General features: G+C 49.5%; 1 protein-coding gene across 14 annotated transcripts in view; it reads right to left on the minus strand.

Moving 5' to 3' along the window:
- Positions 1-20,581, minus strand: part of EHMT1 (euchromatic histone lysine methyltransferase 1) — a 127,959-nt gene that overhangs the window by 51,089 nt on the left and 56,289 nt on the right. For 12 of the 14 annotated variants that reach the window (XM_032708189.1, XM_032708192.1, XM_032708197.1 and 9 more), the window contains exons 2-4: positions 20,156-20,243; positions 7,981-8,537; positions 5,356-5,397 (exon numbers count right to left, since the gene is read on the minus strand). In XM_032708189.1, coding sequence (XP_032564080.1) covers positions 5,356-5,397; positions 7,981-8,537; positions 20,156-20,201 — 645 coding nt within the window. In that variant the 5' untranslated portion in view covers positions 20,202-20,243. Of the gene's footprint in view, positions 1-5,355; positions 5,398-7,980; positions 8,538-20,155; positions 20,244-20,581 lie in introns of those variants that run through there. The other 2 variants (XM_032708202.1, XM_032708191.1) reach the window with 1 other exon arrangement.

Genomic DNA, 20,581 nt, shown 5'->3' on the forward strand with positions numbered 1-20,581 from the left:
AGGTGGATTTTTTTTAAAAATCAAATTAGGTCTTGTGAGATCTGGTTTATCACTTGGAAGCATATGCAGCCATGGTAAAGAACAAGAATTCCCACAAGGAGGTGAGCAGATCTCTCAGAGGATCTGATGGCATGGGAGACTGAGCAGGCATATCTCTCTCACAGATAGATAGATGAGAGATAGATAGACAGATAAATAGATGATAGATAGACAGACAGATAAATAGATGATAAATAGATAGATAGACAGATAGATAGATAGATAGATAGATAGATAGATAGATAGATGTAAAAATAAAATATTACATCTAAGGACTGCAATAAAAAGGATCAGCCCAGATTTGTAAGCACTTACAGCCAGTTTTCTCACCATCTTTCCTCATTCTCAGCCACATAAAACAGTTACATCTTTGCTGTTCTTATTAAATTTTACACCTTCAAAAGTGGATTTAAAGGATGGAAGTTCATTCTTTTCCCATTTCTGATGTCCCTGAATTCTGCTCTTCACTCAAGGCAGTAGCTACAGCCCGTCCTGGTCTCCTGCACTGAGCTCTTCTGCTCTGCTCTAGCCACTCCAAATTTAAATGTTCCCAGAAGAGAGGCTTTGCTAAGGCAGCACTCTGCTCTTCCTGGGAATTTCTGCTTCCTTACAATCCCAGTCAAGCACTCCTGGGCCCCTCCTTGCACAGACAGCTCTGTTTCCTTCCCTGCCCAGGTACACCCGGCTCCTCTTGGGGAGGTGAGGGAGCAGCTTCCAGGAAAAGCAGCAAAGGAAAAGGCAGACTGTGCCTTTGGGAGGGGGTCAGTGGGTGCCAGGTTGTGTGGGCACGACACCCTCCCACCTAAGCAAAGCAGAAACAAGGAATGACAGTGATCCATTTAAACCCAAAGCTCTCAGCCCCACCCGTGACCCCCAGACCATCAGAGGACTCCTCAAAATGCTGCTCAGCCCCTTGAGCTCCAGCGAGTTTCCTGCCAGGGAAACTGTCCAAGGAAAGCCTCAGGTGTGGGTTTTTCCTGCCTCCAAGCCCTGCCACCCTGTGCCCCAGCTCAGGGCTGGCAGGACCCAGTTCTGAGCCACCTCTGTGGGGTGCAGAGCCACTGGCACAGCCCGGCCACCCACACCTGAGGAAACGGCCTCAAGGTCCAACAGGGGAGGTCCAGATTTGGACATTGGGAAAAACTTTTTCTCAGAAAGGGTTGGAAAGCATTGGAATGGGCTGCCCAGGGAAGTGATGGAGTCACCATCCCCTGGAAGAGTCCAAACAACATGTGGGTGTGGCACTTAAGGACATGGTGGTGGTGCTGGTTGATGGTTGGACTTGATGATCTTAAAGGTCTTTTCCAACTGTAACAATTCCATGCTCCTGTCACATGCCACCTTCTTCCAGTTTCATGATGGACAGGCTCCTCCTGCCCTCCCTGTTCCTAGCACAAGGCACAGGTATCCACAAAACTTCTCAGTGTCCAGCCAAGCAAACTCTCTTTTCCCAGCACGGGACACTTGTGCTGGCAAAGCACAAAAAGGGGGTGCAAGCAGCAGGTGCTGCAACAATTGCTAGTCAGGATCCACTCATCCAATGTGCTGTGACAAATCCTAACACATTCCTGCTTCCCTTCCTGGAGATCCAGAGTCCTAAAGGTTGAAAATGTCAGACCAGCAAAGCTGGGCCTGCACCAAGAGAATCATGTTGGGCAAGTGAAGCACAACTTTGGGTGAACTTTGGACATGGATTGACCTGCTAAGGCCACTAGTGAGGGAACACAACCTTTGAGTTTTATAACTGATTTTTAACTGAGCAATTGGATGAAGTTCATCCTCCTTCACTTCCACCAGCAAACATTCAAGAGGCCAGCGGTGCTTTCATCCAACACCTCCATGGGCCCACTGAAAACAGCCAAATCACAGGTGAACAGCACCATTCCTGACCCTAAACAAACTCCACTGGTGTTCAAAACAGCCGTGGTTGCCTTCTTTCTTCTCCAATTATATTTACCAATCAAGCACAGAGGAGTACAGAGAGGACAATCCCACGTAAAGAAAACTCCAGGACACAGTTTGAGCTCCCTGTGCTCACATGTTGTCCTAACCCTCACATATGTGGGTCACTGGAGGCCAAGAAAAGAGCAAAAAATGAGAGAGAAAAAGAAATTGCATCACAACATCTTCATTTCTTGCAGCTTCTCATGTGGTATCAGCTCATCCTAAGCAAAAGGCTGCAATGTCTCTATTTCATCTTAGGCATTGCAAGGAAAAGAGAAGAAGCTGGACAGCTACTTCAACATTTCTAACAATGCTGGTGTCAGCAAACAGCAAAAATGGGACCAGCACCATTGGGAGAAATACAGTCAAGAAAACTGCTTAGATTAGGGCAAGAACACAATATTTTATGTGTTTACAGGAATTAAACTCAAGTGCTTTCCACACTTCAGTGGGATCGACCACATTTCTGTTACTGGCACAGAAGTCCCTTAGAGCAGCAGGGGGAAGTTACTAAAAATAGCAAAAGATAGAATATCCTCAGGTTTTTGGTTTTTTTCCCCTGAAAGCAAAAATGCAGAACAAACACTCCTAATTAACCCCCGTGTCGGTTTGACAGAGCACACACTGCATACTCCCCACAGCCCAGCAATTAAGGAAAGGGTCTTTCCATGAGCAAATCCAGCAAGCTGGAAGGGGAAAACCAGAGCAGAATCCATCCTAGTGCTGGTGGAAGGACAGAGGCACAGGTCCTGCTGGTCCTGCCTGGAGCAGGGCAGCTCTGGAGAGCTCTGCAGAAGGACTGACCCCCTCGATGCCTCAAACCACCCCAGGCTTAGATGGACTTGCTTTCTTATTTTTTTTTCTTTTAAGCGCTTTCATCTCTGGCATAAAACAAGCTGGAAACCAAAGCCAAGTGGCCAGGAGGACTAAACTAAGCAGCACTGCCACGGGGCAGCACAGCAGCTGTCAGGGAGCTGCTCTGTTCCCTCCATCCACCGGGCATGGGGGGACAGGATTTGTACCAAGGCGCTGCCTTTGAAGAGCACGAAGCAGCAGCTCCCAGGGGGATCTGCCTCTAACAGCTGGTAATGGTATTTAAGCAAGAAATATCAGTCTGCTATAAAAAATTGATCACAGGCAGATGACAGTGCCCGTAGGAGCTGCAGTGGTGCTGCCCCCCCTTCACTGTGCTGCTGAAGGATTATGTTTTTATTGCTGAATTTCAGAATCTCGAGTAAGTCTTACCTTGGAGCAACAGACAGAAACCTGCAAGGCTTTGGTCTTAATCTAGATCAGACAAGGCTGATCCACCCTTTATCTGCTGATCAACATGTGCCCATTAGAGGAGGGATTCTGTTTTGACTTCATTACAGTTACATTGATTTGAGTGCAGTCACTTCTCTGCATAAAATCACAGCGGTTTAGGCTGCCAGGCAGGCTGAGCTTAAGTGTAGATGTTCCTACAAACCTGCATTTAATGGGTATCTGAACCAGAGTATTCAGAGGTGTGGGCTCTCATGCCTGTGCCCTCCTGGATGGAGCAGCTCCAGGGGAAGGGAGTGTCACAAACCAGTCAAAATGAAAAGGGGAGCTCAGACCAGATGTGACAACAAGGCTCCTGACACAAATAGATCTGCTGGGGGTTAGGACAGTTATTTCTGTGGGCTGTGGTCGGCACTGGGGCAGCACCTTCAGCCAGTGCAGGCACCTCAGCAGCATAACCAGTTAAATGCAAAATCTAATGTACTGCACAGCACATCTTCACCTCCCACCTCCCTCTGCAGGAACCCCTCTGTGGGAGCAGCACAATGGCACCCTGTGGCCTTGTCACTCCTGAAGATTTCCCATCAGGGAAGAGGTTGAAGGGTCTGGAGGCGCCCTACAAGTTGTGGATGAGGGCACTGGTTTTGTTCACCTGGAGGAGACTGAGGTCAGACCTCACCAGGATCTGCAGCTCCTCCTGAGGGGCAGCTCTGATCTCTCCTCCCTGTGAGCAGTGACAGGATCCAGGGAATGGCTGGAGCTGTGCCAGGGCAGGGTCAGGTTGGATCTCAGGGAAAAGTTCTTCCCCCAGAGGGTGGTTGGGCACTGACCAGGCTCCCCAGGGCAGTGGGCACAGCCCCAAGGCTGCCAGAGCTCCAGGAGGGTTTGGACAATGCTCTGAGGGACAGGGTGGGATTGTTGGGGTGCCTGTGCAGAGCCAGGGGTTGGACTGGATGGTCCTTGTGGGCCCTTCCAACTCAGAATATTCTGTGATATTTAACTGTGGCCAGGCTCTCACACGTGAACTTCCCACTTTCAGTCTGCCCATGAACACTCAGATACCCTCTGGAGAGATTCCTTGACGGACCTTCTGGGTTCATCCAAGCTGGCAGAGCCCCTGCCATCAGACAAGAGCTCTGTTTCACTGCCCCCTGTGCTTTTTATTTACTCCCCCCCAAGGAAACAACATTCCCATCCTCATCCCCATTAGGCCCTGCACTTTTATTTTAAATTCTCTGCATGTTAGAGGGTCTAAGCTTGCTGAGCAACCTCAGACACCTGCAGTCCTCCAGTTGCCACCTGCCTGGCCCCAGGAGATGGAACACAAGGTGTTCTTAGGTTAGAGCTCCCACAGAGCTGGGCACTGACATGGAATATCCAGCCCTGTGTGCACACAGAGAGAAGGCATTACCAGCTCTGGGATCAGATACTCAGTGGCAATGCTGCTTGAAGGTATAGTTTGATGAATATTGGTAGAAACACCAGCATAAGCAAAGCATCTCCCACATCAAGTTCCTCCTCCCTGCCTGGGGTTTGTCTTCCCCAGGTTAAATTGGGCTCACAGGGTGAATCAGGCCAAAATGCTCATTTAACAGATTTTTGCACTATTCCTTCTGACAGTTCAGTTCCCCCATCCCAGTCCTCTGCACAGCATAAAAAATACCACCACAAACACACACCTCAAACTCCTGCCTCGTGGACACCGAGCCCTGGAAACAGAACTCGGGATTCCCCATTGAGCCACCTGCTCCTCCTGTCACCAAAGACAACTCTGGGATGCTTTCAGTACCTTTATCAGCCTTTGTGCCTCATGTTTTAATGATATTAAGCTCAGAAACTGGAGTTTCCAAGCAGGAGAGGCCTTCTCCAAGCACAGCACACACACACACACACACACAGAGTTGCCTCTCAGTCTGGCCCCAGAAACTTTCGGATTCTTAACAGGATTGTAAATGGATTAGGAATGAAAGAAAGATTATTCTGAAAGGTGCAACACTTGTGTTACTGCTCTACTCAAAAGTAGAGCAGAAATGATGCTGCCAACAACTCTTCTGAGGTCTCTGTTCAAAAACCACCTTAACATGCGACAACATCAATTAAAAGTGTCACCTGTTTCAGATTCAGCTTCGATCCCAATTCAGGAAGCAACTCCTAAACAGAGAAAAAGCTGGTTAAACTGGTGAGAAAATTCTTTTCTTTCTTTCAGAGACCAATTCACACGTGCAGGAAAAGGCTACCAAGGTCCCCTGGTAGCTACTGGATTACAGAAAACAATTCTTTGGCCTCAGTGGGTTTCTGCAGGAGCCAGGGGGAACAAATGCTTACACTTTGCAGGCAACAAAATACCTTCCTCCCTTCCTTCTCCCAGGCAACACAGCTCTGCAAGAACAGTCCTACCAAGAAAACAACAAAGCTCAAAGAAATATTAGCAAAGAAAACCACTGTGTCCTGTAACATCAGCTTCTGGGTGATTTCCACAATTTATTTCCTGGGATACAGCACCTGATTTCATGGTGTTTTTGAAGGGGAAAAGGTGTGAACGTGGAAAAGCTCCTGCACTGTTGGGCTGAGGAGCCTCTTCTGAGCAGCTCAACAAAGAAATAATCAGGGCAGAAAAATGAAAACGAGCAAGGACTCTGCTCCTCCAAAGAAAATAGCATGTAAATTCTAAAGACAATGGGGAAAAATTAGGTAGCAATTATCAGGAAGGCTGAACACAACAGATGTTTTATTGTCTTGCAGTACTGAGATCAAATCTTGGGTTCATGTTCAACTGCAGAGGCTTGAGCAGAGAACATGGGAACAGCCTCTTCTCACCACCCTTCCTGGGAATGTTGCTTCTCTCCCTATTTTAAGCCCAAGGCAAATGGCCAGAGGAGCTGAGGACTGGCTATGCACTTTCCAGAGCAGCCCAACAAGTACAGACTTTGGTTTTTGAAGCCACTTTTATGGTGTGAGCAAACAAGGATCACCAGCACTGTCCCTGAGAGTTGTGTCCCAGCTCTCCAAGTGCTCCCAAACTCCACACACCACTTCCTAGAGACAGACCTTAAAGCCCAAGGGTTGAATATAAATATTCTTCTGATGTATCATAAAATATGAATGAGGAAAACACTCCCTCCTAACGTAGCAGACACTAGACTTTTAAAAGGGAATTGCCCCTTTCAACCGCTCGGCCCCCTGGGATCACTCCCTGTGAATTCCACGAGGGTCTGAGGGTTTTCCTGGCCTACTTTCAGTGCACAACAGGCTGCTGGAGGAAAGCTGAGAGGGAATTTGGGCTGCAAAGCCTTCTTTGGGTAAGAGACAGCCTGATGGGAGATGTTCATCTGGCTGCACTGGGGCATCTGGGCTCCCCCTGCCCGAGACACAGTGGGCTCGCAGAGCAGAGAACTCCAAAGCAACCAGGGCAAGACAGAGGGGAAATGAGTGGTTTGGGAGACTGGTTGGGAAATCATGGCAGGCAGGCAGGCAGGCAGGAGCAGTTCCTGCCCTGCTATCAAGGCTGGGTGCCCACAGGTTTGTTATCTTGCTGTGCTCTTTGGACTCCCACCTGCTCCCGGAGGCACAGGTGCCACTGGCACCTTTCCCCACCTGGGGCTGGTGAGGTGCCACCCCTCCCTTTTCCTTTTCCCTCTCTCTTGCTCTGCTCCAGATCACAGCAACCCACAGCTCTGAGCCCTTCACATCTCAGTGCTGCTGTGCTGCCACACATGGGGGACCCGTGAGGATCACTCTGAGTTTGCTGGATCGTGTCAGTGACCCACCACACCCACCCCTGAGAAGCTGCAACAGCTTCCATGCATTCCTGGGAGTCACTCCCATTGCCAAGCAGGGTTGGCAATCCCTTCCTTGACCTACAAGGCAGGTCTCCCTCCACCATCAGCACAGTGAGAGCACCCAGTTCTCTGTAGTTAAATATAAAGCAGCACAGGGATGAAGACCAACTGCTTGTAGCGGAGACCTCCCTGCTCCAGGATCTATCCCCTACCCCTGGCAAAGAACCAGAAAAATAACTAAAAGCCCCAAACTTGTCTCATGACAAAGAAAGGCCCATTTCTTCTCCCACTGTAACATGAACACACCAAATGACATCTCCTTTTGCCTCCTAACAAAAAAGGCAGAGCTCTGTTCTATGAAGTGGTGGTAAATCCAACCCGAGGATTCTGGAGTGAACATTTCCTCACAAGCTGCATTTCTGCAGGCAACAGAGAGGGAAAACATCATCTGGTTTAGTCCATAATGATTCCTACAGCAATGCAATCAAGCTGCCTAACAGATCAGCCTCTTGACAGCCTCCAAGCTTAGGAGAAGCCTCAAGTTTACATGCTATGCTTAATTTCCTTTGGGTCGACCTTAGAAGAAATCTAATTTGTTTCACAGGCAGCTCTGGATGTCAGCAGACAACGAGCAACAGAGCCATGAGGGAGAGGCCACTTAGTGTCCCACATAGATCTGTTGGAGAAGGCAATCGATCAATTATATATTTAGAAACACATTGGGGACGGGAGCTGACGGTGGCAATGTGACTATATTTTGGTCTCTGTCTGTCTGTGGGAAGAGAACAATAAAAATAAATATATTTATAATATATATTTTTTAAAAAAAATTTTAAAAAAATAAATCCATCCAGTGGGCCACCTCTGAATTACACATCCCCATGCAGGCAGGATTCCCTCACACACCCAGGGAAAGCCAAGAGCAACCCGAGGCAGTGCTGGGCAGATACATTACCAGGCTGGGGGTAGGTTTAGGCATTGTCTTCCGTGCTCTGTGGACCTTGACTTCAGCGTTAGCAGCAGGGACTTTTTTAGCATCCATGTCCTTACTGCCCTCCCCGAGCTTGCTTGGCATGGTGGCTTGGAGCTGGGAAAAGGGGCCCACAGTCCTGCCCTTGCCCGCTCCTCCAGGCAGGGTTTTTGCAGCATGGCCGGTGAGGGAAGCAAAGGTGCTGGTAGTCCTTAGGGGCTGCTCCTGTGCCATCTGCTTGGTCAGGATATACCCATTGCTCCCTGTGACAGAAGTCTGTGTGAAGTCATTTGCTTTCAGGTGGTTTTGCTTCCCAGTCTCTCCGTCCCGCTCCGAAATGCCGTTCTCTGCTATCCTATTTAATTTAGTCCCAGAGTCCTGCTGGCTCACTTTCGTGTTGTCCTGAGTGTTTTTGGCTGGGTTTGGGTGCCCTCCAGCCTCGCTGTGCTCACAGGAACCGTTGGTTTCACCGTCTACTGCCATTTTTGGTTCCCCCACTTGCTTCTCCGTAGCGCTTTCATCTGCAGCCATGGCATTAAACCCTGGAGGAAGAGGGAGGAGAGGGAGGGAGAGAGGAGAAAAGGGTCACCAGTGGTATCAAAGCTCCAAAGGGAAGCTACAGCTACTTACAGTGGCTAATGAGGAGCAACCCTCTCCTCCAGAAACTGCTCGATACATATCACAGTCCCACAGAATTGGTAAGGCTGGAAAAGACCTCCAGGATCATCCAACCTTACACCAAACATCACCACGTCAACTAAACCACAGTCCTCTTATGCTGCTCACTCCCCCACCTACCCAGCTCACCTGGATGCCCACAGGGTGACATTTGGGGTGGGTGGCTCAGGTGACAGCAGTGCACTCATCCTCACTGGCCTCAGCTGCAGACGTGGCCATTTATTCCCAACCATGGCAAACATTCCCTTTGCCTTTCCCAGTAACTCCATTTATTGGACTCTCCTGGCAAACAAAACGCTGCCCAGTCTTGCACCAGATCTCTGGTAAAGCCCTTCCCAAGGCCAGGCTGACCCAGGAGAGCTGTGCTGGGAGGGCTGTGTTCATGGCACAGACATGGTAGAGCTGTATGGGTGAGTTTTTGTGGCACTGACACAGCTCAGCAGCCAAACCCACATCAGGGCTCTGCTGCTACAGGAGACATCACAAGGAACAACTCCCTGGCAGTCCCAGCTCTCCTGAGGATGCTGTCTACTGGAGTCTGGCTCTTTACCTGGGACAAAGCAGGACAGGATTCATGGTGTCATTTCAGAGGTAACAGAGTAAACACATGGGTGAAGCATGTTAAATGCAATTCTAGGCTAAAATAATTATATGATTCAAATGCAGCGAGACCTTTGCAGCCTGACTAACAGTTAACACACAGCTAAAACATCAATACCCATGTGAAACCTTTCCAAACATTTCTCTGCTCCCCCATCAGTGAATTTTTCCCATCAGAGATTTCAGACCCAAGCTGAAAAAAATCTGAGTATGAATTCCATGTACTTGCAGGGAAGTTTGTGACATGACCAACCAGCAGCTCCCCAGGAAACCAGGAGTGGTAACAATTCCCTGGCACAATCAGTAAAATGATTCCATCAACCTGCTGTTAGGGATTCCTTGGCTTGCTTTCCTTCCAGAGGCCAGAATTATGAGGAGCAACACAAGAAGAACCAGGGAGAGCTGTGTCTGAGTGGGCTGTCAGGGCAGGGGGGATTGAGTCACAACCAGCTCCCATCAAAGCAGTTCTCACCCACAGAATCAGAAGAGCCTGGAGTCACACTGGAGGACAACTCTGTAAGCCAGACCACCTCCCTGGGTATCAGCACCTCATTTCCCACTGCTCTTGAAGCCCAAACACTCAAGGAAAACAATATTATGAATCACAGAATCACTAAGGTTGGAAAAGACTTCCAAGATCATCGAGTCCAACCTTTGACCAACCCCCACCCAGAGCACTGAGTGCCACGTCCTTGGACACCTCCAGGGCTGGGGACTCCACCACCTCCCTGGGCAGCCCCTTCCAGTGCCTGACCACCCTTTCAGCAAAGAAATTATCCCTGATGTCCAACCTGAGCCTCCCCTGGCACAGCTGGAGGCCGTTCCCTCTCCTCCTGTCCCTTGTTCCCTGGGAGCAGAGCCCGACCCCCCCCGGATCCCCCCTCCTGTCAGGGAGTTGCAGAGCCAGAAGGTCCCCCCTGAGCCTCCTTTGCTCCAGGCTGAGCCCCCCCAGCTGCTCCTCATATGACTTACAAATGCCTCTTCTGACCTGGCACAAACCCCATGCCAGCAGTAACTGAGGGCTCTCCAAGCAGGAGACACCAAAACACCCGGGTTGGTAATGGGAAAACAGGAGTTGCTGCCCCTGCTCTCACCTCCACCTGCTGCCTCTCACACCACCCAGACCCTTCTGAGGACAGAAAGAGGCACAAGAGGTTGGTTGGTTTTGGCAGGAACAACTCTGGGAGAAGATAAAGTGCTACTTCATTCACCATTTTATTTAACTCTTTGAAAAGCTTTGGGCAGAGGGAGCCACAACTGTGCCCTTATTCTTTCAACCCTTATTTCTCTTTCTGCATTTGGTGACTTCAAAAGACCATGTTGTGGCCATTTAAGCAACTATTGCAGCAAAGTCAGTGCCAGGGAAAAAAAAAAACAACAAAACAACAAAACAACAAAAAATGAGCTCCCTAACCACAGCTGGAGCTCAAATTTAGGCACCTGGCTGAATGAAACCTTCAATATTTGTTGATTTAAATACTGTGCTCTCCCACCAGAGCAGTCAAATAACTTCAGTGGCTGACTATTAGATAAACTGAATAAGCAGAGGGCAAGAATTGGTCTACCTGCCACAAAGGCAACCAAAACAAGGTAAATTGGAGCACTGCCCTGGGGAAAGAAAGCATCATAGAATTTATCAAAAATCCATGGAGCTAAAATTAAAATCCCACATACCGTTTCCTACACAAACACACACTTATTAAGTGTGTAAAATGTGGTCTGATTTGACTGTGGAAGTGGCATCAATCCCCTACAAACAGGCACCAGCCTTCCAAATCCCTATGACCAGAGATTTGGCAGAGCAAAGATATGGAATTTCACATTCCCTGAAGTTGCACAGAACTGGAGAACTTGAGGGCAGCTGTCATGGGGGTGGGTTGGATTTAACAGGGTTTGGCACCCATTTTCCCTGTCATTGTTCAGGGCAAAGCCAGATCCTACAGCCCAGCTCCAGCCCTGGACACCAGCACTGCCCTGGAGGGGATTGTCCTGCTCTGCTCTGACCTGGGGTGGCCTCACCTGGAATGTTGGGGCACTTTGGGGGACCACAATATAAGGAAGATCTGAAGCCATTAGAGAGTGTCCAAAGGAGGCAACGAGGATGGGGCAAGGCCTTGATTTGAAGCTGTGGGAGGACACTGAGGGCACTTGGGGTGTTCAGCTGGAGAAGAGGAGACTGAGGGCAGAGCTCATGGCAGTTCCAGCTTCCTGGGGAGGGGCAGAGGAGGGGCAGGGACTGAGCTCTGCTCTGGGGGGACCAGGGACAGCACCCAGGGAATGGCTGGAGCTGTGTCAGGGCAGGGTCAGGTTGGATCTCAGCAAAAGGTTCTTCCCCCAGAGGGTGGTTGGCACTGCCCAGGCTCCCCAGGGCAGTGGGCACAGCACCAAGGCTGCCAGAGCTCCAGGAGGGTTTGGATGATCCTCTGGGGCACAGATGTGACCCTTGGGGATGGGCCTGTGCAGGGCCAGGAGTTGGACTCGATGGTCCTTGTAGGTCCCTTCCAACTCAGCACATTCTGGGATTCTGTGACCAAGTAGGATGCATCAAGAGGTGCCAGGACTTGGTGCCTAATGGACACACATCCACAAGAGAAAAGCTGTTATGGGAACTGCCATCAACACTCCTTGGCTGGAAGAGTCAGTAGAGGCCAAGGACTGAATGGGAACAGAGACCATGTTCCCCTCCAGCCTCCACCAAGTCTGAGACGCCACTGGCAGAACCCTCCCTTTGTCTGGGGAAAGAGCACCTCCATTCTCCCACTCCCTTTTCTGGTAGCACTAAAACAAACCTATGGCTAGGTTGGAACAGCATTGTTTCCCAGAAACCAGGCTCCTGCAAGAAGCAGCACAGCCTCCTCATCCCAGGGCCTGACCTGAGCACTGAATTAAAGAGCTCCCTGTGAAGAACCAGGTCATGCCAGGAGCTGCATCGCTTAATAAGATGGGATAACTCTGGTTTTCCCAGCCAAAACACCTGGTCTGGTAACAGGAAAACAGGAGTTGCCATCCCAGGCTAAGGTACTGCCCCAGTGCCTCTCACTGGGAGCTCCACGTGCTGCATCCTCGGGTGACAGGACACGTCTGTGAGTGTGAGCACATCCAGCAAGGCTCAGGTAGAGCAAGTGCACAGGTACAAGCACTGCTGAATAGGCACAATTCCACACATATTTACACCTTTGCTGAACTCTGGCCCACAGACAGCAATGGGAACAGGAACCAGAGCCAGCAGGAACCTCACGAGGAGAATATTGAATAAAACAGCCCTAAGAAGCTCTTTAGCAGCACCAGACACCTAAAGGAACACTTGTTCCTGATGTGACCTTTTCACCTCCCCTTTTTCATTCCTAAAGAAGAAGTTTCAACTGAAAACCTGCTAAAATCTTCATTTCAAACACACCTCGTGGCTGTGAGTTCTCTTGAAAATGGTGTTCAGCAGCTTCTCTGCCCTTGTGCAAGTGAATTATAAAACTAAAGCTGGTATTTCTCTAAAACTTTACAGTTTGACAGCATTCATCCCTTCTAAGCAGGCCAAAACAAGGTTTTCTCCACATTCAGTTTTCTCTCCAACTCGCTCACTGCTTTTTAATCTACAACCATCCTTCCCTTAATCAAAAAGAAATGAAAGTAGGAGGTTCCAGCCCATGTCCCTGAAGTGTAAACTCCTCTACTAGAACCATCCCAGTTTTTTCAGAGCTCTTTATGCATCCCCTATGCCATTTGCTGCAGGAAAAGCTTCTCCTATGGACCTCAACCCTGCCTGGATCCCCATCCAAGCATTTGGGATTAGTTAAAATGCAGGAACACACAGAAAGGGTAACATGCATAAAAATTTATTTTCTGTTCTGGTGCCCGTTCTCTGGTGTCTGGAGTTGCCACCAAGTTGACACAAACTTCAGTAAAAATGTGTCCTTTAGTGACACATCTTAGTAACAGAGGGGATTTCAGACTCAGGAAGTTGGGCAGATCTCTGTGAGTCCACGTGGCAAGGAATAATCAGTAATACATTTTAATCCCTTCTCTGAATTCACAACTCCCTGAGAGCACTGCAGAGAGCTCTCAGCCCTCCCCAGGCTCAAGCAGAAGGGTCAGGCTTAAGTTTTCTTCTCCATGTCACAGTCATTCAAAATTGAATTAAAATTCCCATGCAGAGAACAGAATCTGATTAAAATAGGGGAGAAGATAAGACAAGGTGAGACCACCCCATCTAATTTTAGGTGGCTAAAAGGTATCTCAGCCTCTAGGGTGTCCCTAAAGCCACCACTGCAGCCAAAGGAGAGAAGCCAACAGCTCAAAAGCAGCACAGGCTGACTTTAGACAACTTTGGATAAACTAATCCCTGCCTGGGCCATGTCTAACCTGCCTGCTACCATGTCTAAGCAGAAATGAGCTGGACTGCTTCAGAATTAGAATGATAACCTCAAAAATCCCCCCTAAATTAGGCAAGATTAATCCCAGCTCTGCTCTCCCAGCCCAGACGCCGGTTCCCCTCCGCTGTCTTTGCTTGGATTTCCAGGCCTCCCAGCAGAGCCAGACCTGGCTCCAGCCCTGCCCTGGAGCTTGCCAGAGCTTGGTCCAGCCTGCCAAAGCCTGTCCTTGGGCAGAGCCTGTCTAACAGATGTGTCACTGTCCCCACAGCTGTCCCAGCCACAGCCAAAGGGACCGAATCGCCTCTGCAGGGACCCGAGGGGACAAACACCCACCAGAGCTTTCCATCTGCAGGAGGTCAGGTATCAACTCAAAACTCTGTATTACTTTGACAATGCTCTGGAAAAAAAAAAATAAAGGCTTAAAAAGATTTTTAAAATTCAGATTTCGCTGCTCAGCGAGACAAAATAAGAAAAATACACAAGCTTTAGGAGCCCTCACACTCCAGGCCAAACTGCAATTCCCACTTGGTCTGAGGGGAAAAAAGAATGAAAAAGAAAAAGAAAGAAAGGGAATAAATCATCTTACAAGAGAATGATCTGGAAGTTTTACTAAACATCTTACTGCTGAGACTGGTAGAGGCAAGGCACCCCATTGCCCATGGATTTTCCAAGCATTTCCAGAGCCCCCCAGCACAGGGCCCAAGGCAGAGCCACGAGGCTTCAGCTGCTGCAAGAGAAATATCTAAGCAAAGACAGAGCTTAAATGAACTCAGCTTAAAGGAACTAAGCAGAGCTTAAATGAACTCAGCTTAAAGGAACTAAGCAGAGCTTAAAGGGAAAGCCCAGGCTTTGGAAGTGCATCGCAAGAACTGCATATTATATTTATATACACACATTTCACAGATGTCTTACCTTAAGTACTTTATCACAGATCATCTTTAAAACACCACAGATACCACAGTCTTTTATTCAATACCGAACTGTCCTGCTGGATAAACTTCTAAAAGTGAGAAATGCACCTGTTTGTAACCCCTGTGTTACAGCAGTTCCCTCCCCTCTTCCTCCCTAAAGTCATAAAAAAGAAAACTGCAAAGCAGAGAGAACCTGACTCCAGAGGGATGAAGAGGTGGGGGCTGAAACCACACAGACAAGGGAGAAGTGGTGGCTGAGGCCCTGTATCCACTGGAAAGGAAAGCACCCCCTCCATCACTGGAGGTTGGAGGGGCCCTGAGCAACCTGACCCAGTGAGGTCCCTGGGAGGGTGGGGAGGCCCTGGCACAGGTTGCCCAGAGAAGCTGTGGCTGCCCCTGGATCCCTGGAAGTGTCCAAGGCCAGGCTGGATGGGACTTGGAGCAACCTGTGACAGTGGAAGTTGGCTCTGCCCATGGCAAGGGGTGGAACTGAATGAGCTTTAATATCCCTTCCAACCCAAACCAGTCTGGGATTCTGTGATTCTATGACTGCAGCCAAAAAGTGAAGCATTTTGAAGCCAAGAAATGCAGAAGAATACATTTTCAGGCAAAGTTCCTCCCAGGGATGAGGTACTGATGGTTTCTTCTTCCCCCAGCCCTTTTAAATCCCTTTTAAATCCAAGAGCCTGCCCTGTATTTCCAAACCACAGGTGTCACTGCTCCCAGGGCCCTGGAGCACTGTCACCCCGCAGTGGGGTCACACCAAGAGTCAAAACAGGAAGAGAAAAGTAAAAAAAAGAAAAAGGAAGAATCAGCTGCTTCTGTGAGCACTCAATATTGGGATTACATAGGCTGGGTTAATGGGATTTGGCACCTGGCTGCTGGGGACTCACAGAATCACAGAATAGCTGGGGTTGGAAGGGACCTCTGGAGATCACCCAGTCCAACCCCCTGCCCAGGCAGGGTCACCTGGAGCAGGTGACACAGGAACACATCCAGGTGGGTTTGGGATGTCTCCAGAGAGGGAGACTCCACACCCTCCCTGGGCAGCTGTTCCAGGGCTCTGTCACCTTCCATGGAAAGAAGTTCTTGTGTTTTTAGTTTGTGGCCATTGCTCCTCGTCCTGTCACTGGGCACTGCTGAAGGGTCTGGCACTGTCCTCTTGGCACCTCTTGAAGATATCTGATAGACTCACAGACTGGTTTAGGTTGGGAGGGACCTTAAAGATCATCTCATCTCACCCCCTGCCATGGGCAGGGACACCTTCCACTAGCCCAGGTTGCTCCAAGCCCCGTCCAGCCTGGCCTTGGACACTCCCAGGGATGGGGCAGCCACAGCTTCTCTGGGCAACCTGTGCCAGGGCCTACTTATTATTTTCCAGTGCATATTTATATGTATTCATGAGATCTCCTCTCAGTCTTCTCTTCTCCACACTAACCAGGCCCAGCTCCCTCAATTTATCCTCCTCAGAGAGATGGTCCAGACCCCTCATAATCTCTGTGGCCTCTGCTGGGCTCTCCAATAGCTCCTTGTCTTTCTTGAACTGTGGAGACCAAAACTGGACACAACACTCCAGATGTGGCTTCACTAGGGCCAAGTAGAGGGGTAGGATCACCTCCCTGAACCTGCAGGCCCCACACTTCCCAATGTCCCCAGGACTGTCCCTCCTGGTCCCAAGGACACACTTTTAATGTTAACAGTTCAACAGTTAAACTGGCTCAACAATTTAATTACTTAGACCAGGTTAACAAACTCCATGAAATTCATCCCTCCCTTTGCCACGGGATCAGGGCTGTGGTGTCACAGCTGTGCCACAGGGATGCTCCTGCTCTCAGACTGTCAGGCTCCAATTTCATTTCTTCTCCCTGCCACGGGCACATCCTTCCTGGAGCCAGGGTCCCAAACTCAGGGAGTGCCTGGGAGCACAGCTGGATGAACATCTGAAATACCTGAAGCATCCCTTTGCTCTGCCTGCTCTCCTGCTGTCAGTCCCAGCAGGGGATCCCAGTGCCAAGCACATGGAGGGGAGGAGAAGCTTCCCACCTGCAATAAGAGGAAGAAAAACTAAAAAAAAAAAAGGGGGGGGGGAAAGGCTCCTCCAGGAATTTAAACCCCTGACACTCTCTCAAAGCAGTCTGGAGTTTATCTGAGAGCAGTGACTGTGCAGGTCTCACCCAGCACTGTTGCAGAGCAGCTGCCTCAAGTGAAGGCTCAGAAATGCTGGGGCTAATTGAGAACATTCCCAACTCCCATTTCTGCTTTTGGGCCACTGCTTTAGTGGAACTTTCCATCCTTGGGTTTGGGGAATCAGGAAAGGAGGGATTTGCCTTGAAAGGTCAAGGGAGACACAGCACAGAGTTCAGAGTGATGTACATGAGGAGAACTGAAATCACTTGAAACTCTTGCAAAGAAACCACTTTTTAATAGTTTCACTCTGAGTCAGGCTAAAGACAATATGGCCTAATAAAAGCTTTTTTCCACTCATCTTCCATCTCCCTGCCCCCTACCTTGCCCTGTCAAAGGGAAAGATGGACCTAAACTCACACCCACATGTAAAACTGAACTGGAACATTTCCCATGGACAACAAAACAGCCTCATGCACAGCTTTTTTCTATCTGTGTTGAGCAATTTTACACACAAAGGGACTCTGAGCCCAGTGAGTGACTTCCACTGGGCTTTGAACAGGCTGGAACTCACCCCCAGACCCAGAAATGGAAGTGCTGGAACACCCAAAGAGTTGTTCCTACAGACAGATTTACATTTAGAGTTCATTTCTCTTTATCAGGACAAAGGCAGAAGAGGACAGCCCAGCTGGGAAGCACAGAGCATTTCTGCAACACCTCCTGCTTGAGGAACAGGGAATAAAACACCACCACTGCCCACCCAAGGGCCCCCACTCCAGGCTGCTCCCTGAGAGCACCCACCCAGCCCCATCCCAAGCACCAACAACTCCTCAACTCCTCCCCAGCTCCTGAGCTGTCCCAGATGACAGGCTGGCAGGCTGAGGACCACCAAGAAAGGGGAGCACTGCCTCAAACCAGCAGATGAATCAGGGCCAGGTTGGACAGGGCTTGGAGCAACTTGGGCTAGTGGAAGGTGTCCTTGCCCATGGCAGGGGATGGAACAGGATGAACTTTAAGGTCCCTCATAACCTAAACCAGTCTATGATTCTGGGATTACAAACTGGGGCAGCTCAGCCCTGCAAGAGGATCCTCATGGAGATCTCCAACATGATGATTTCCTCAGTGCTGGAGCCAGACAGTGGTCACAGGCACTGCTGCAGGGGTGCTGATGGGCCTGGCCTGGGGGACAGGCCCCTAAATCTCAATCAAGGCTTCAAGCTACCTGAATTTCCTGGCTCATCTTGGACACAGGGGAAGCACAAGTTTGTAGGTAGAGGTGTAACTGGCAAAAAGCCATTCAGAGAGGCAGCAGTGGAGCTGTGGGACGTGCTACCACAGTTCCAATGGGGAGCTGGCCCTGCCCTCAGCATCAGCATCCTTCTGAGCCCAGGGAGAGTGAAAAGAGAGAAAAACACAGTGATTCACACTAAACCTTTAGCCCAAACAACACCTTTAGTCAGCCTTTGGATCTGCAAGTTCAAGCCTCTGGAAGTTTTAGATCTCGGGTTCAATATTGACAAGTTACCTTCCAAGGGGATTTTACAAAGGGAACACAATCCACAGCAGGTTCAGCTGTGTGCTGAAGGTCTTGGCTCCCATCAAACACACCATCAGTTTACTGCAGCAACTCAGCCTAAACCACTCCATGGCACTGATGAAGGTATTAAACAGCACTGGTCACACCCTCCTTGCTAAAGGAAAATTACTTTTAAGTTTGTTAAAACAAACGTAAAGAGAGAAAGTTGAGACTTCAGGGTGCTTTCTGGTCCACACACCCCAGCTCCATACATTGCTGCCTGTCCTTGAGCCAGGAAATTGGGCTCAAAGAAACAATTTCATGGCATCTCACGAGTCTGTTGGAATGATTTCATGTTCACACCACGGTCAGAAATGCAAACTCTTTGCCAACACTAAACACTGTTATTAAGAGGCTTTGGGGACGTTAATTAATGTTGTGCTGACGATGATCCTCCGAGGATCCCAGCTGGGGAAGGAAGGGCAGTGAGGGACAGTGGGCACAGCACAGCGACCACACACACCATTGTCTGTGTGCTGGGAAGGGAAGGGTACAGCTGAACATTCCAGAAGAATGGACACTATGCAGATCACATTTTAGGACTCTTCTTCTTGCAGAACCAGACAATGAGCTGGAGTGGTTGGAATTTGAACACCTTGTGAAGCCTGGAGACTGTTCCTGCACAGGGAGGGTTCTCAGCTCCCTCCTGACATGCAGCATTTGCTCTAAGTCACAACCGGTCAAGACATCCAAGGCACAGAAATGTCTCTTCCCACCCTCCTTCTGGATTTTTTACCTCCACCTTGACACTTACCTTAAGATCAACCAAGAGCTGAACAAACAAGATTTATAGTCCTGAGCCAAGCAAGGCAAGGGATCAAATTGAGAGGCTCCCCCAGAGCAACACGACCTCCCACTGACACCTCAGATTTCAGCCCTGCTCTGCCCAGACCTGAGGTCCCTACACCACCAGCTCTGGCAGCAGGACTCACGTGCTCCCAGTTAATATCCAAGCACCTGACACAGCATTCAGTATTTTGCCTGTTCTGAGCTTTACTCTCTAACTAGAGCAGCTTGACAAAACATTACACTGGACAGAGGAGAAAGAAAAAGCAGAGCTGTACTCACACACAACTGAATTAAGTCCAAAATTTTGTTTCTAGATAAGAGTAGGGATTTTGATGGGGCCAGTTCAGTGCTTTCCTAATGCTCTGTTATGGAAAGGAGAACAAAAACACACCAAATCCCTGCAGAGCTAGGAGAAGTAACTAGTCAAGGAATAATAAAGACAGGAGGGAGTTGGGGGAAAGATAAAGAGTGGTGGGTTTTTTTCCCTAATCCTACTGACACATTTATTAAGCCCTTAGATTTGCGTGCAGGTAACTCACAGAATTTGTAACTTTTATGTTACTTTTATGTAACTTTCCCTCAGGAAACAGTTTGTCAAGTGAACACGTGCTGCATCCTGCACAATAAAAGCAGTAGAGCCCACACAGGAGCCTGGAAGTGTCTCCCAACACCTCGAGGTGTGGGGTGTCCAACCCCACCAGCCACCCTGCAGAACATCAGGGCCTGCTCTGCAGCAAGAGAGGAACCCCCAGGAAAACAGAAAGTGAACTTTCCTAGAGGGAGGAAAAGGCCATCGTGGGGAGGGATCAGAGTTCAGCTAAAACCAGCCACGCAGAGGAAGCTCAAAGTGGCTCCTTCGGCCTCACAGCCACACCAGAGCAGAAGTGAAAATGAGATCCCATTCTGGAGGGGAGTGGTGGGGGATGGACTGCAAAGCAAATCTGCCTCTTCTGGGGAAGAGCCCCGCTGAGAACAATCCCAGGAGAAGGGAGCCACTGTTTGTGGGAGCACAGCTGAGGTGCTGGGGGGACAGAGCACATCTCCAAGCCCCCGGTTCCCATCACGTGCTGACCTCATGAGCAAGGTCTGGGCCCTCACCCAAGGCAGGTGCTCACCTTCCTCTTTGTTGTTAGTGATGTCTTTCAGCAGCTCAGTCTTCATGCAGGCGTCTTTCCTTGGCTCTCCCTTACTCAGCAGCGCTCGCTAAGGAGGGGGAGACAAAACAGCAACATCAGGGATTAGCTCCATGGTCATCCACACACACATTGCATTGCATTGAAAAGAAGAGACAATCATGGACACATCCTGTTTACATCACGGGCAAACCTCCCTCTGCAAAATAAGGCCGCCAGGAAGCTGCCATCAAGGCACAGGTCACAGATAAAACACGGCAGGGCTGGCCCCGGCTGACAGCCCGAGGAGCAGAGACACTGAGCTGTGCCCGGGGCTCAGACCTCCCAGCTCTGGGCTCGGACGAGCCAGACAGATTCTGTGAGTGCAACGTGCCCGGGAATCCAGTTGAGTCAGTGCACATGAAAGGC

The sequence above is a fragment of the Chiroxiphia lanceolata genome, chromosome 21, assembly GCF_009829145.1.
Source record: "Chiroxiphia lanceolata isolate bChiLan1 chromosome 21, bChiLan1.pri, whole genome shotgun sequence".
In the NCBI taxonomy this organism is placed as follows: Eukaryota; Metazoa; Chordata; class Aves; order Passeriformes; family Pipridae; genus Chiroxiphia; species Chiroxiphia lanceolata.